At 38.6% G+C, this 13,794-nt stretch overlaps 1 protein-coding gene across 1 annotated transcript in view; it reads left to right on the top strand.

Moving 5' to 3' along the window:
• Window positions 1-13,794, top strand: part of SLC15A5 (solute carrier family 15 member 5) — a 76,489-nt gene that overhangs the window by 30,564 nt on the left and 32,131 nt on the right. The window contains 1 exon segment of the mRNA XM_002918716.2: window positions 13,169-13,357. Within this exon segment, the coding sequence (XP_002918762.2) occupies window positions 13,169-13,357 (189 nt within the window).

The following is a 13,794-nucleotide window of genomic DNA, read 5'->3' as shown; positions in this document are numbered from 1 at the left end:
TCCAGCTTAATTAACATATAATATTGTGGAAATTTGAGGTGTACGATGTGATGATTTGAGACAAGTACACATTGTGTTTACCACAATCAGGTTAGTTAACACACCCTTCACCTCACATAGCGCTGCTTTCTTGTTATAGTGAGAACACTAAAGTTCAACTTTCATTTTTGAAAGGGAAAAAAAGTAGGTCATCTTACTCAGAACACAAGCAATAGCCCATAAAATAAAAATTCTCCAATTGCGGTGGGAGAGAAGGAAGGAGCTGAAGTCCATTCTGATCACACTCTGCCTCTGCCTCGCTGAGGTCCCTCAGGCACCGCCAAGAAACAGGGGACAAGGATTAGTATGGCCAAACCAGGCTCAACCTAAGAATCAGAGATCGGGGCCTCAGCCTCTCTGCTGCTGAGCTCCTGCTGCGTGACCCTGAAAAGCCGCCTAACCTTCCTTGTCTTCTAGTTCACTTATTTTGTTCACCCAGGAGCAGACCCTCAAACAATTTGGGGTCCCTCTGTTCTGGAAGACTTTCAATATCACTCCGGATGATGTTGGTGCCTGGAGCATAGTCTGGACACATAGTGAAAACTCTGTAAACGTTAACTAGTACTGAACCATCATGTGTAGGGGGCAGGTCTAACTGGTGTGCATAAACAGAAAGCAAGGGTGATTTGAAACTTAAGAAATATCATATAATGGTAACCTAATGTCTTATGGTCTACTTGAGATATAACTCTAGAAGGTTCTCTTCTCTTGGTTAACCTGTTCTTATTCTTAATTCCTCCCTTTTAGAGATGAGTGGAGACCATACAGCCTTTTAGTAACCCATTATTATGTTTTTTTGGCTATTTCTCTGTAGAAGTTACTTTTAGAGAGCATGCTTCTTGTTATTTACCAAAGCCATCAACCAGATCACCTCAGATCACATCACAGGTTAGATTTGTTTTTGAAAAGAACTCAAAGTGACTGAACTTACCGCAGTGTATGTTGTTATCTCCAATTATAGAGGCCTTTAGCAAATAACCTTTTTTGATTGAGTTCATAAGCCGCTAACCCCAACATTATTTATCGTAATTGGTTTAGGCAAACTATAAATCTTACTAGGTTTTGACAATCCTTAAGTCTTAAAAGGTGCTTTTTGGTCTGCCAATGTAGAAATTCTAAAACCAGTGTTTAGTGAATGTCCAACACTATTTCAAGATATAAGCAAAAAGCAAGACATCGTACATACCCTCAGAAAGTAGACTGGTTTTTTTTTTAAGATTTTCTATATTTATTTATTTATTTATTTGAGAGAGAGAGAGAGAGAATGCATGTGGGGAGGGGCAATGGGAGAAAGAGAGACTCTTACACAGGCTCTGTGCTGCATGTGGAGCCTGATGCAGGGTTCAATTTCATGACCCTGAGACCATGATCTGAGCTGAAACCGAGAGTGGAGGCTTAACCGATTGAGTCACCCAGGCGTCCCCAGCAAGGACACTATTAAAACAGAATGAATACAGGACAAAATTTGGGTAATTCATATTGCAAATGGCCAAAAACTTCAGCAGTCTTGTACAGTATAATGGAAATCCAGTCTGGGGTCTCAAATTATGCTTAATTACTAGTTGTTTTTTTTTTTAAATCAGGCCATTTTAGGAAAATATACTATACAGCATGGCTGAAAGAAATACGTTAGAAGTTTCCCTGAGAATAAGATATCTTAAATTCATTTTAAATATGGGCAACTTTCTCTTGGACAATTCTCCACTCTTACATATTTAAAATCCTTTCTATTCTTTAAAAGGGGTATGTTTTTTATGGATGGAGGAAAGTTAGGCAGAGTTACCTAACATATCTCATATATATGAACTAAATATTCCCCTTCAAGATTGGTAACAGACTTGTTGGACAAGAAAAAGGAAAAACTAGACTCATTTAAAAAAAAAAATGAGCTATGTTCCTCTGAGTACAGAATACTGAATTCGACTGTTTCTAAGCCAGACTCCATTCATTTGTTCATTTACATACTGGTTCATTTATTTGCATAATATTTTGCTATGGGAATATAAAAAAAGTGTGATGATATGCATCTTTTAAAACTAGATGTTTGCTTCAGTTCTTCGTATTCTGCTTATGATTATGGAAGATTAACAAGTTTTATCAGGACATACAAGCACAAACGTAGGCTACTTTTTTGGTAGTAATTTACATAACTGAATTAGTCCAATATTAAAATCTCCTCTCACTTTCAACCCAAGTGCCTTAAAAATGTGAATGATGGGGGCACCTGGGTGGCACAGCGGTTGAGTGTCTGCCTTCGGCTCAGGGCGTGATCCTGGCGTTATGGGATCAAGCCCCACATCAGGCTCCTCTACTATGAGCCTGTTCTTCCTCTCCCACTCCCCCTGCTTGTGTTTCCTCTCTCGCTGGCTGTCTCTATCTCTGTCGAATAAATAAATAAAATCTTTTTAAAAAAATGTGAATGATGTATATAAGTACNCTTGTGTTTCCTCTCTCGCTGGCTGTCTCTATCTCTGTCAAATAAATAAATAAATAAAATCTTTTTAAAAAAATGTGAATGATGTATATAAGTATATAACTTGTGAACAAATATTTATGAGTTCCTAATTTGAACCTAGGCCCCTTCTTATACATATCCCATTTAGGCTCATGATAAACTGTCATTTAATAGGTCAAGGGTCTAAAAGAGAGTAAGTGCCATTTGAATTCAGGTGTTCTCATTCTAACACCATTGCAGCAGTGTTATTATTAATTATTATTATATTATTATTCCACTTACCAGCTGTAAGTAATTGTTAGGTGATAGCAGGTAAATTATCATTGTTAATTTGGAATCCTTACTGCTATTTCTTTTTTTTTTTAAGACTGTATTTATTTGCTTGAGGGAGAGTGAGAGAAAGAAAGAGCACAGAGGGAGAGGGAGAAGAAGACTCCCTCCTGAGCAGAGGATCCAGTGTGGGGCTCGATGCAGGGCTGGATCCCCTCGGATCGTGACCTGAGCCAAAGGCAGATGCTTAACCAACTGAGTCACCGAGGTGCCCCCTTACTACTATTTCTTTCTTTCTTTCTTTCTTTCTTTCTTTCTTTCTTTCTTTCTTTTCTTTCTTTTTTTTTTTTTGAAAGATTTTATTTATTTGAGAGAGAGAGTGAGAGAGAGCACAAGAGCCAGATGAGGGACAGAGTGAGAAGCAGACTCCCCACTGAGCAGGGACCACGATGTGGGACTAGATCCTGGGACTCTAGGATCATGTCCTGAGCCGAAGGCAGCCACTTAACCGACTGGGCCACCCAGGCGCCCCCTTACTACTATTTCTAATTAAGGCTCTTCAATGAATGAAAACAAATCCTTTCATCACTACAACGGGCAGTTAGACCCCGCACTCTCTTCCACATTCGTCATTCCCCTTCCAGGGACTGTCATGTTTCAGGAGGCAGATGGTACAGACAGTGCACATGCCTAGTGTTTGACATGGATAATCACAGCCCAGGCCAAGAATGAGGGATGGGGAAATCTCACTTAGTTGGTCAAACTAGAAATTTAATAAAGGAAAAAATAAACTTATCTTTTCTATCTAGCTCATAAACAATGCAACGAGAGAAGGGTTTCTGATTCAAGATATGACCGTTTTGACTTTATCACCTAAAGAAATCAAAAAGTATATCACAGTACCAACTATAAAGAATCTTCAAACCTTCCAGAACTGTGAAAGTCAGAGGCTTGATATGCTCAGAGTTTTACCAAGACTGTATTTTCCTAACACTACATGTGAGCAGATTTATCTGTTTACAAGTCAACCTTAATTCACCTAAAATCTAAAATCAGTGATATTGTGATTTATGCTCTGTCATAATTGGACATACTTCATTTTAGCCTTTTTCAGTTCAAAAATGTTTATACGATGAGCACTTCCTTTCCTTAGTGTTAATTAAAATCCTACAGTATGTGGTATTTAGTAGTTAGTGCTGACATACACAAGTATTAATCTGACTAAAATTAGCCTAATTAAGATTGTTATTAAGTCTTACATAAAGCAGAAGTGTATAACACAGTAGGTAGCAATTATCTTGGCTTTTAAATAACATTTAAATTGAAATGTGGATGAAGTATTTTCAAACATCTCCCAGGCCTTCCTCTTTAAAACAAAAGCTTGAAAATTCAAATTTTAACCCCAAGTCCTTTATGATAAAGGGACAACCAAGGTGTTGGTCACTTTTTACATAACCAGTAACTGTACTTGTTCTAATAATTGACAGTAATAACAGGTTCCTTTCTGAGGGCGCCTGGGTGGCTCAATCAGTTAAGCAGCCAACTCTTGGTTTGGCTCAGGTCATGATCTCATGGGACATGAGAATGTGCCCCACCTGGGGCTCCACAGCAGCGTGGAGTCTGCTTGAAGATTCTCTCCTTCTGCCCCTATCCACACTTGCACACATGCTCTAAAAGTTTTCTTTTTTGGGGCACCTGGGTGGCTAAGTTGTTAAGCGTCTGCCTTCAGCTCAGGGCGTGATCCCAGAGTCCTGGCATCCGAGCCCCACATCAGGCTCCTCTGCTGTGAGCCTGCTTCTTCCTCTCCCACTCCCCTGCTGTGTTCCCTCTCTCGCTGTCTGTCTCTCTCTCTATCAAATAAATAAATAAAATCTTTAAAAAAAAAAAAGTTCCTTTTTTGATTGGAGCCAAAGTGCTTGATAAATTAAAAATTGAGTCAGAGGTCCAATCACCTTCATTGAAAATAGGATTATTTTAGGACACCTGGGTGGCTCAGTCGGTTAAGCGTCTGCCCTCGGCTCAGGTCATGATCCCAGGGTCCTGGGATCGAGTTCCACATCTGGCTCCCTGCTCAGTGGGGAATTCTCCCTCTCCCTCTGCCTCTCCCCCTGCTCGTGCTCACTCTCTCTCACTCTCTGTCAAATAAATAAATAAAATTTTAAAAGAAGAAAGGATTATTTTAGTAAAACCACTTTTTTCATTATTACAGTTTTAGAACTGATGCATTTTTTTCCAAAAAGAAAATCAGTGCATACCCATTGAAAATATCTGCTCGAAGGAACTCTAAATACTAAAAGAAGTAATGTGTAAACATCTAGCCTAGATCATTCATTTATTCGATTGTTCATTTGTTTCATAAAAGCACATTAGTGTTCTCAAGTTCTTATTTTTACAGTGGACATCAACAATGGACTAACTTTGAAGTCAAGTAGACCAGCTTGTACACCAATTGAAGCAATAATCGATATCTTACAGATAACACTTGTGCATCTGATTTCTATGTAAATGAGTTATCTGCTCCATGTTTAGACATAAAACACCACCTGAAGTGGACTCTCCTGAAATGAGTTCTGGTGGTCTAAAGGGAAACAAAAGACAGAATACGAATACCTCCGTTCAAATATAGGAACATACCACTAATAGGAACAATGAAAGTTAAAAACACGCCATTTTTGTAGTGAGTCAGTAATATCTTCTGCAAAAGCAGCAGACACATACGACAATAAAGTCATAGCTGTCTCCAAGAGTGGTTTATGGACACCTGTATGTTCTCACATGAGCAAATTTCCTGTTCTGGGAATTGGCCAAAATCATGGATCATGGCTCAATAGAATTTCATACTCACAGTTGTGTTACGTATCAGAGACTCATACATCAGACTACCCATAAAAAAAACCCGTAGTTTTCTCAGTCAGTAAATTTAACGAATAATTGAAGAATCTTAACATATCTATTTTTTTAGTATTAGATTTCGCTTCAAGATGAAACAGCAACGTTTGAATAAATTCTGACTTTCCTTTATTTCACTGTGGTCTAATTCGGAAAATTATTACATGGCAGAGTAATAGAATAAACTATAAGAGCTTCAAGACTCTTACAGACTTGTCTACAACCCCACAGCCAATATTAAAACATGCATTATTTATCCGAATAGAGTATCTCCTTTGGAACCATGTGCTTTATCTTGTAAATACAGATCTGCTGGAGGTTTAAAATGTGTACATTCTGATAAACTGTGCTCTGCTTTGGACGAGTTATGATCTCATAGAAGTTAAGAATAAAAACGGAATGGATTAAATTTAGGTTGTAATCAAACTTTGTTTTGAATTTTAAGAAAGTCATTTTTCACTAGCATCAGAGTGCAGTAGCAAATAAAAAGCAAATGTAGTTATCTAGATCCTTCAGGTAAAAAATATGCTTTGCCCTAAAATATCTGGGTAAATGAGTTAAATATTTGCACTTCGCTTGAAATTGTCTGGAGGACCATCTTTCATTGGATTTTGCTAGATTAGTTCTCATAGTGCTTTATGCTAGGGCAGTACTTCTCAAAGTTTAATGCGTATGGGAATCTCCAAGGCTTCTTATTTAAATGCAGATCTGACTCAGTCTTTCGAAGGTGGAGCCTGAGATGCTGGAGGTCTAGCAAGCTCCCAGGTGCTACATACGCTGCTGGTCAGGGACTACAGTTTGAGTATCAAGGACAGATAAAGAGGCCATGAAACTGCTCTGTCACGGTTCATGCCTGTGTACAGGCAGCAGGAGCCCAGGAAAAACTGCCACTCTTTCTCATCCGGTCAGAGCTCAAATTCAGGAGTAGGCAATAAAAGCTGATGGCTAAGCCAGGGCCAAATCTGGCCCATCATTTTTTTTTTTAAAGATTTTATTTATTTATTCGACAGAGACAGAGACAGCCCGCGAGAGAGGAAACACAAGCAGGGGGAGTGGGAGAGGAAGAAGCAGGCTCATAGCAGAGGAGCCTGATGTGGGGCTCGAACCCATAACACTGGGATCATGCCCTGAGCCGAAGGCAGATGCTTAACCACTGTGCCACCCAGGCGCCCCCCATCATTTGTTTTTACATGGCCGGCAAACTAAGAATTATTTTCACAGATGAACGTTTGCTCTTGATCCAATGATAAGAACCAGTAACTTTAAACCCCGGTTAAGTGAAATTCCATCACCTTCCCCAAAGAATTATTATTTTGAATTTCATCCATAAAATATTTGTAGAAACATATTCTACCTCTTGTTGCATAAATTACTTTCGTAACTTCAAAATTTTGCCTTTTTGTCCCATAAACTCAAAAATGTTTATTATCGGGCTTTTACAGAAAAAAAAAAATGCAGGTATCTTGTCTAAGCTACTGCCTCAAATGCTATCAACTATTCTGAGTAAAATATAACCTTGTTTACATAGTACAAGGTTATAACCAAGAAAAGGGGGGGTGATGTTTTTTATCTAGATTACCCTAAAGTAGTTAGGATAAGGGGCATCAGAGAAGATTCTCATAGAATTCAAATTCTGAAACAAGAAAGTTTGAAACCTTATTCTTACCTACCTCAACACTTTCTTTACAGTTCGTATGTTTGTTTGTTTGTTTGTTTGTTTGTTTTTAAAGATTTTATTTATTTATTCGACAGAGAGAGAGACAGCCAGCAAGAGAGGGAACAGGCAGGGAGAGGAAGAAGAAGGCTCACAGAGGAGAAGCCCAACGCGAGGCTGGATCCCAGGACTCTGGGATCACACCCTGAGCCAAAGGCAAACGCTTAATGACTGAGCCACCCAGGCGCCCCTACAGTTCATATGATTATCATGGACAATACAGTTTGTGCAATTGGTACAACTTAAGTCTTATGTCATGCCTGAATATAGCTGCGTCAGTTTGCTCAGGCTGCCATAACAAAATGACTAGGTGACTTAAACAACAGAAATTGTTTTCTCACAGTTCTAGATGGTATAAGGCCAAGGACAAGGTGTAGGAAGACTAGGTTTTTCCTAAGGCTTTTCTTTTCTTGGCTTGTGGATGGCCATCTCCTCACTAGGTCCTCACATGGCTTTTCCTCTATGCATGCATGGACATGGTGCCTTTTTCTCTTCTTCTAAGGACACCAGTCCTATTGGATTAGGGCCCCACTCTTATGCCCTCATTGAACCTTAATTACCTCTCTAAAACTCCTGTCTTCAAATAATCACATTGGTGGTTAAGACTTCAATACACTATTTTGAAGGAACATAACTCAGTCCATAGCAACACTATATGTACGTAAAGATTCATCTCTAAAATTGGGTTACAGGGGCGCCTGGGTGGCGCAGTCGTTAAGCGTCTGCTTTGGCTCAGGGCGTGATCCCGGCATTATGGGATCAAGCCCCATATCAGGCTTCTACGCTAGGAGCCTGCTTCTTCCTCTCCCACTCCCCCGGCTTGTGTTCCCTCTCTTGCTGGCTGTCTCTCTCTGTCAAATAAATAAATAAAATCTTTTTAAAAAATAAAAAAATAAAATGAAATTGGGTTACATATTATAATGGATTGGCAGCATTTTTTTCCCTTCTTGGTGATACATAGAAACATGTTTCTTCTTATAGTTTAATTCATCTTAGATTCAGGAAACATGTTAGATTAGCAAACAAATAATGCCGAAAGCCCTTTAATAGCAAGTTATGTTCTCTAGTCTGGCTTTCTCCGCCACCCAGTCATGGTTCCCAGAGGCAAATCATTTTCAAATTTTATGGTGTTTGTCTAAGTGAATACTGCTAAATAATAAGATTATAGAAATAGTTTGATTTAAATCGTTGATCAGTTTTACACACACACACACAAACTCATGGCTAAACCAAAGAATTTGATCAATTTTCTCATATAAAAATTTATTTTCTGGGGGTGCCTGGGTGGCACAGCAGTTAAGCATCTGCCTTCGGCTCAGGGCATGATCCCGGCGTTATGGGATCGAGCCCCACATCAGGCTCCTCTGCTATGAGCCTGCTTCTTCCTCTCCCACTCCCCCTGCTTGTGTTCCCTCTCTCGCTGGCTGTCTCTATCTCTGTTGAATAAATAAATAAAAAAAAAATTAAAAAAAAAAAAGAATAAGGGAATGATTACATAAAGGCTAATATATTGATTAAATAAAATATAACACACCATTTAAAAGGATGGTTAAGTTTCAAACTGCTTTACCAGTTTCACCACACTACCACTACTTTGTCCCAGCGCTAAAACACGTAAGGTCATATACTAGAAGCCCCTCTTCCTCTGGAGATCTTCTTGCGGACTTCTGTGTCCTGTTCTCTGTCTTGACGATGGCCCACTAGATGGGCTGCATGGTGCTCTTTTTTGTTAGATCTCTAATTACCTCTTCCTCTTTCTTGACTTCCTCTTTCATTATCATTTATTTTTTAGCAACTTCCTAAGAAAGGGTATTTGGAAAGTATAATTTTCCAAGAATTTATATGACTGAAAGTCTTTTTACCCTTACACTTGATTAATCGACTGTACACAGAATTCTAGGTTGAAAATAATTTTCCTTCATAATTTTGAAGCTATTGTTCTGATTGTGATCCACAGGATTGAAGGACTGTTGAAAAGCCTAGTGCCCTTCAGATGCTCTTTCCTGTGTTTTTGACCTCTTTTCCCAACTGGAGCACTCTCTCTATCAGTGATATTCGAAGATGTCATGTTATTGTACCCTGGTAAAGGTCTTTTCAACCATTGCCCTATTCACAGGTATCCTCACTGTTCTCTCAATCAGATAACTTTTCTTTTTCTTTTTCTTTTTTAAATATAACTTTCTCTTCTTCATTTTCTCTGTATTTCAATTCTTATTGATTACAGTAGGGGTTGGACCCTCCTAAAATAATCCAAATAAGTCTCTTTAATAATTTTTTTGAGGGGTGCCTGGGTGGCGCAGTCGTTGGGCATCTGCCTTCGGCTCAGGGCGTGATCCCGGTGTTCTGGGATCGAGTCCCACATCAGGCTCCTCCACTGGGAGACTGCTTCTTCCTCTCCCACTCCCCTTGCTTGTGTTCCCTCTCTCACTGGCTCTCTCTCTCTGTCAAATAAATAAATAAATAAATAAAATCTTAAAAAAAAATTTTTTTTTTGAGAGAGAGAGAGAGCACGCATGCTTGCTTGCAAGCAAGTTGTGGGGGAGGGGCAGAGGGAGATAGGGAATCCCAAGCAGTCTCCACCCACAGCATGGAGCCCGCCACCGGATTCAACACTACAATCCTTAGGTCATAACCTGAGCTGAAATCAAGAGTAGGTCACTTAGCCAACTAAGCCACCCAGGTGCCCCCAAATAAGTCTCTTTCAAAAAAAAAAGCTCTATTGAGGTATGATTGATCTACAAAAGCTGTGCATATTCAATGTACATAACTTGATGAGTTTGGATACCTTTTTATTTCTTCTTCTTGCCTAATGGTTCTGGCTAGGTCTTCCAGCAATATGCTGAATATCAATGGCGAACGTGGGTGAGTAAAGAGTAGGGAAAAATGTTTCAGAAGAGCAAAGCAAAGGCTCTAAGGTGGGAATGAATTTAAGATAGTCAAGAAAAACAAAAAATGTGGCTGAAAAATGGTCGGAGAAGAGAAAGTAGCAACCAATTAGAGAGAGATGATAAGTACAGGCAATATAAAGGCCATGTTGAAGATTTGGGATTTCATCTTAACTGTATGAAAACCTACAGACAGAATTTAAGCAGAAGAGTAACATTGAATTTGCATTTTTATAAGATCTCCCTGACTGTTAGGTGCTTAATAGGGTACAGGTGGGCAAGAGTGACAACAGGAAGACCATTAAATATGGTATTGCACATACTCTGGGTTAAAAATAATAATGACTTGGACTAAAATGATGGCAGTGGCTATGAAGTGAAGCAGGTTAATTCACAATATATTTTGAAATAGAATCTGGATAACTTAATAATATATTTGGAGATGGGGGAAAGACAGAGGATCCCAGATTTCTGCCTTGAGTATGTGAAGGTACTGGTGGAGATGGGGAAGAGTGAAGAAAAAGTAGAGGAAAGATCAGAAGTTCTGTTTTGTATAACCACCTCTTTGAAACCTTCCCTTACAGATTACTTATCTTTCTGGCCTTTCTTTCCATAGTTTTAGCACTTTTTTTTTTGCCCCCAAATGCAAATATGTTTAAAAGCATTGCTTAGATGTTCTCTTCCTTCGCTCCCCAGTATTTTTTAATTTCACCTGACCTTAAATTTCCATTCCATGTAGATGATTCATTAATCTTTATCTCTTGACTCAACCTGTCTTCTGACCTATGATTCATATTTTCAGCTGTTTTCTGAGCACTTCTCTTTAAATTATCTCTTTGTGCCTCTACCTCAACTCAAAATCAAATTCATTTTCTCCCTGTCATGGGTTCTCATTTATATTATTGGCACTACCATCTTTCCAGTCACCTGGACTTACACTCAACATTGACATCTGCTTCCTCTTTGATCTTGCTATGATTTTATCAGTGGAATCTATTGCATTTTATGTTTCTATTGTCTATGTTTCCTGGAAGTGGGAGCCAGGACTGTAACTTAAGCCCCATTGTAATTTATCAATATTATTTTTTTAACTTCCTAACTATGTTCCCACCTCCACTATCTCTCCCATTCTATCAACCAGCACAAAGCCTTTAGAGTAATCATCCCAAATGACAGTTCTAATCATTTCACTTGGGTCTCGCATCTTCAGTGATTCAGAGCAATTTACAAATTCCTTAAAAATATATTAAATGCTTCTTATGATCTGACCCCAATCTATCTTGTCCCCCAATTCCCAAATAACTTGTTTCTCACTATTCTGAAAACTGTCCAAATGTTTTATAACTCTGTACTTTTGTTCATGCCAACGATGCCGCCCTCACTTTTTCATACGGACACCCTCCTTTCTCTAAAGCATAAACTTATTTCTCTCACCTCCCCAGCTAGAAATAAGTTCTTCTTCTTAGATTCCCCAACAGAATATGAGTCTGCAATGACTGAGAACAGATAATTTTCTATCTCCAACTGTGCCTAACATACTGCCTTGCATAGAGCAGGAAGACAGTAAATACTAAATTGAATTGACGTATTAGCTCTTTTTCTGACGAGTGTATAATGTGCCAAGTAATCTAAATAAATGCAATTATGTGATGAACGTCATCTTAAAAGTAGATAATGTTGAGACTCAAATTTTTTATATGAGCTGTTTAAAGAACCAAAATCTCGACCCCACTATGAATGAGCCTTTATGGAACCTAATTTCAAATAAAAATAAATTAAAAATTCCTCAAATTTTCTGTTATTCAGATTTCCCCCTTTTTTCACACCTTCTATTTCTTAGAGACTCAGTAAAGAGCAGACTTTACAGATACATTTAAATACTGAGATATAATCAAAAAATTTACCTACCAGTTTCTCTATCAACCAAAACAAACACTAAGCTATTTAAACATTAGATTGATTTTTTTGAATTGAAAGCTTTGCCTTATCTGAAATTTTATGCAAGTTAGCAAAATGTGACTATCTCTAAATTTCAAGTAAATTCCATCAAGCTCAAGGTTGCCTCTGCTCTAAAGATGGGATTAAGTCCAGTAATATGAATGATAAATTGAGAAAATGGAATGGTTGCAGGGGATATAAACTATAACAAAATCATAACAAAATCCCTGCTCATTTTCATCCAAAATTTTCTAGATAATTCCTCAAGAGTAAAAGGAAAAGACGAGCAAGACGACTTTTTGAATAATTGCTTTCATTTATACTCTTTATCTAGCTATTCACCTTTACTATTTTTTTTTCTAAACAAAAGTTTCTAGTCTTTAATTCTCTGCAAAGATCAGAGAAATGTCAGAAAACTGAGGACTGATAATACAGATTATTCCAAACCATTTTTAAATGATTAAAACCTTGTGACGAGATCACTTTATTTTAAATTTCCCCCAAACTATTTTTGACTCCTATAAATCTTAAAGTCATGAAAAATAATATATCTTATCTGAGGACAAAAATTCAAAACTATTGCTTTATCTTCAATAATTGCTCCCTATTGCTACCAGGAGCTGTTATAACAATGCCAGCACGGTATCTGATTTAATCTCATACTCGCCCTACAAAGGTAAGCATCATTAACCCCATCTTAGAGCTCAGAAAAGTGATCATGAGGTTAACTAACTTTCCAGAGGCCCTCCAAGCAGTAAGTCGGGAAATAGGGAGTCAGTGCAGCTGTTGCTGAGAGACCGGAATCGAAGCATAGCATAGCCAGATAACACAGTTAGCTGGCAGCTGGATATTCCCAAGGCAAAAAATATTGAGCAAACATCCCCGAGTGTCAACGTGTAAGAAATGTTATGGCCTCTTGCACTGATTTGGGGCTCTTTCTTTTTTTCTTTCTTTTTTGTCTGCACTATTTTCCTTCAGTCGCTGGAAATCTTTCTGCCGCCTTGTCTGTGATGGTAGCTGGCTTCTTTTAAATACGGAGAAAACACTTCCCTCCAGTGGAGCAGCCTCTTTCAGGCAACGTCCTCACCGTTTCTTCCATGCCCTGTTTCCACCTGGTTCTTCAGTACGTTTTACTTGGAGTGGCTGAAACACTGGTCAACCCAGCCGGTGAGTAACGAATTCATCACCTCACATAAGGGCAGCCCACCGAGCCTTTACACAGAACACATCACCTCAAGCGGCTGGCGACCTATTCACTCCCTGGAGATTTCCCACAATGCTTCAGCACAAGCCTATTTATCACCCTCATTTAAAAAAAAAGGTTTAATTTCTCTTCATTCCTCTGCCAGATACAGAACAATTATTAATTCTACCTGAATGTAGATGGAAGGAAAGATTTACAAACTTAGTTAAAGGCAGTAACTATTTGGTCAAATACACAACAGGAGGAAAAACTGCTACAACCTAGAAGACAAGTCCAATACACTCAGACGAAAACTCTCCTCTCTGTCTTCTTCTTCCCACCTCCCGCCCTCCCACTCGCAGAGAAACTCATGTAGATACTGCCTCCAAAAATGACATTTATAAGGTACTCTGAGAGTGTA

The sequence above is a fragment of the Ailuropoda melanoleuca genome, chromosome 16 (assembly GCF_002007445.2).
Source record: "Ailuropoda melanoleuca isolate Jingjing chromosome 16, ASM200744v2, whole genome shotgun sequence".
NCBI lineage: Eukaryota > Metazoa > Chordata > Mammalia > Carnivora > Ursidae > Ailuropoda > Ailuropoda melanoleuca.
The sequence above is the reverse complement of the archived record's forward strand: the minus strand, read 5'-3'. Positions and strand labels throughout refer to the sequence as shown.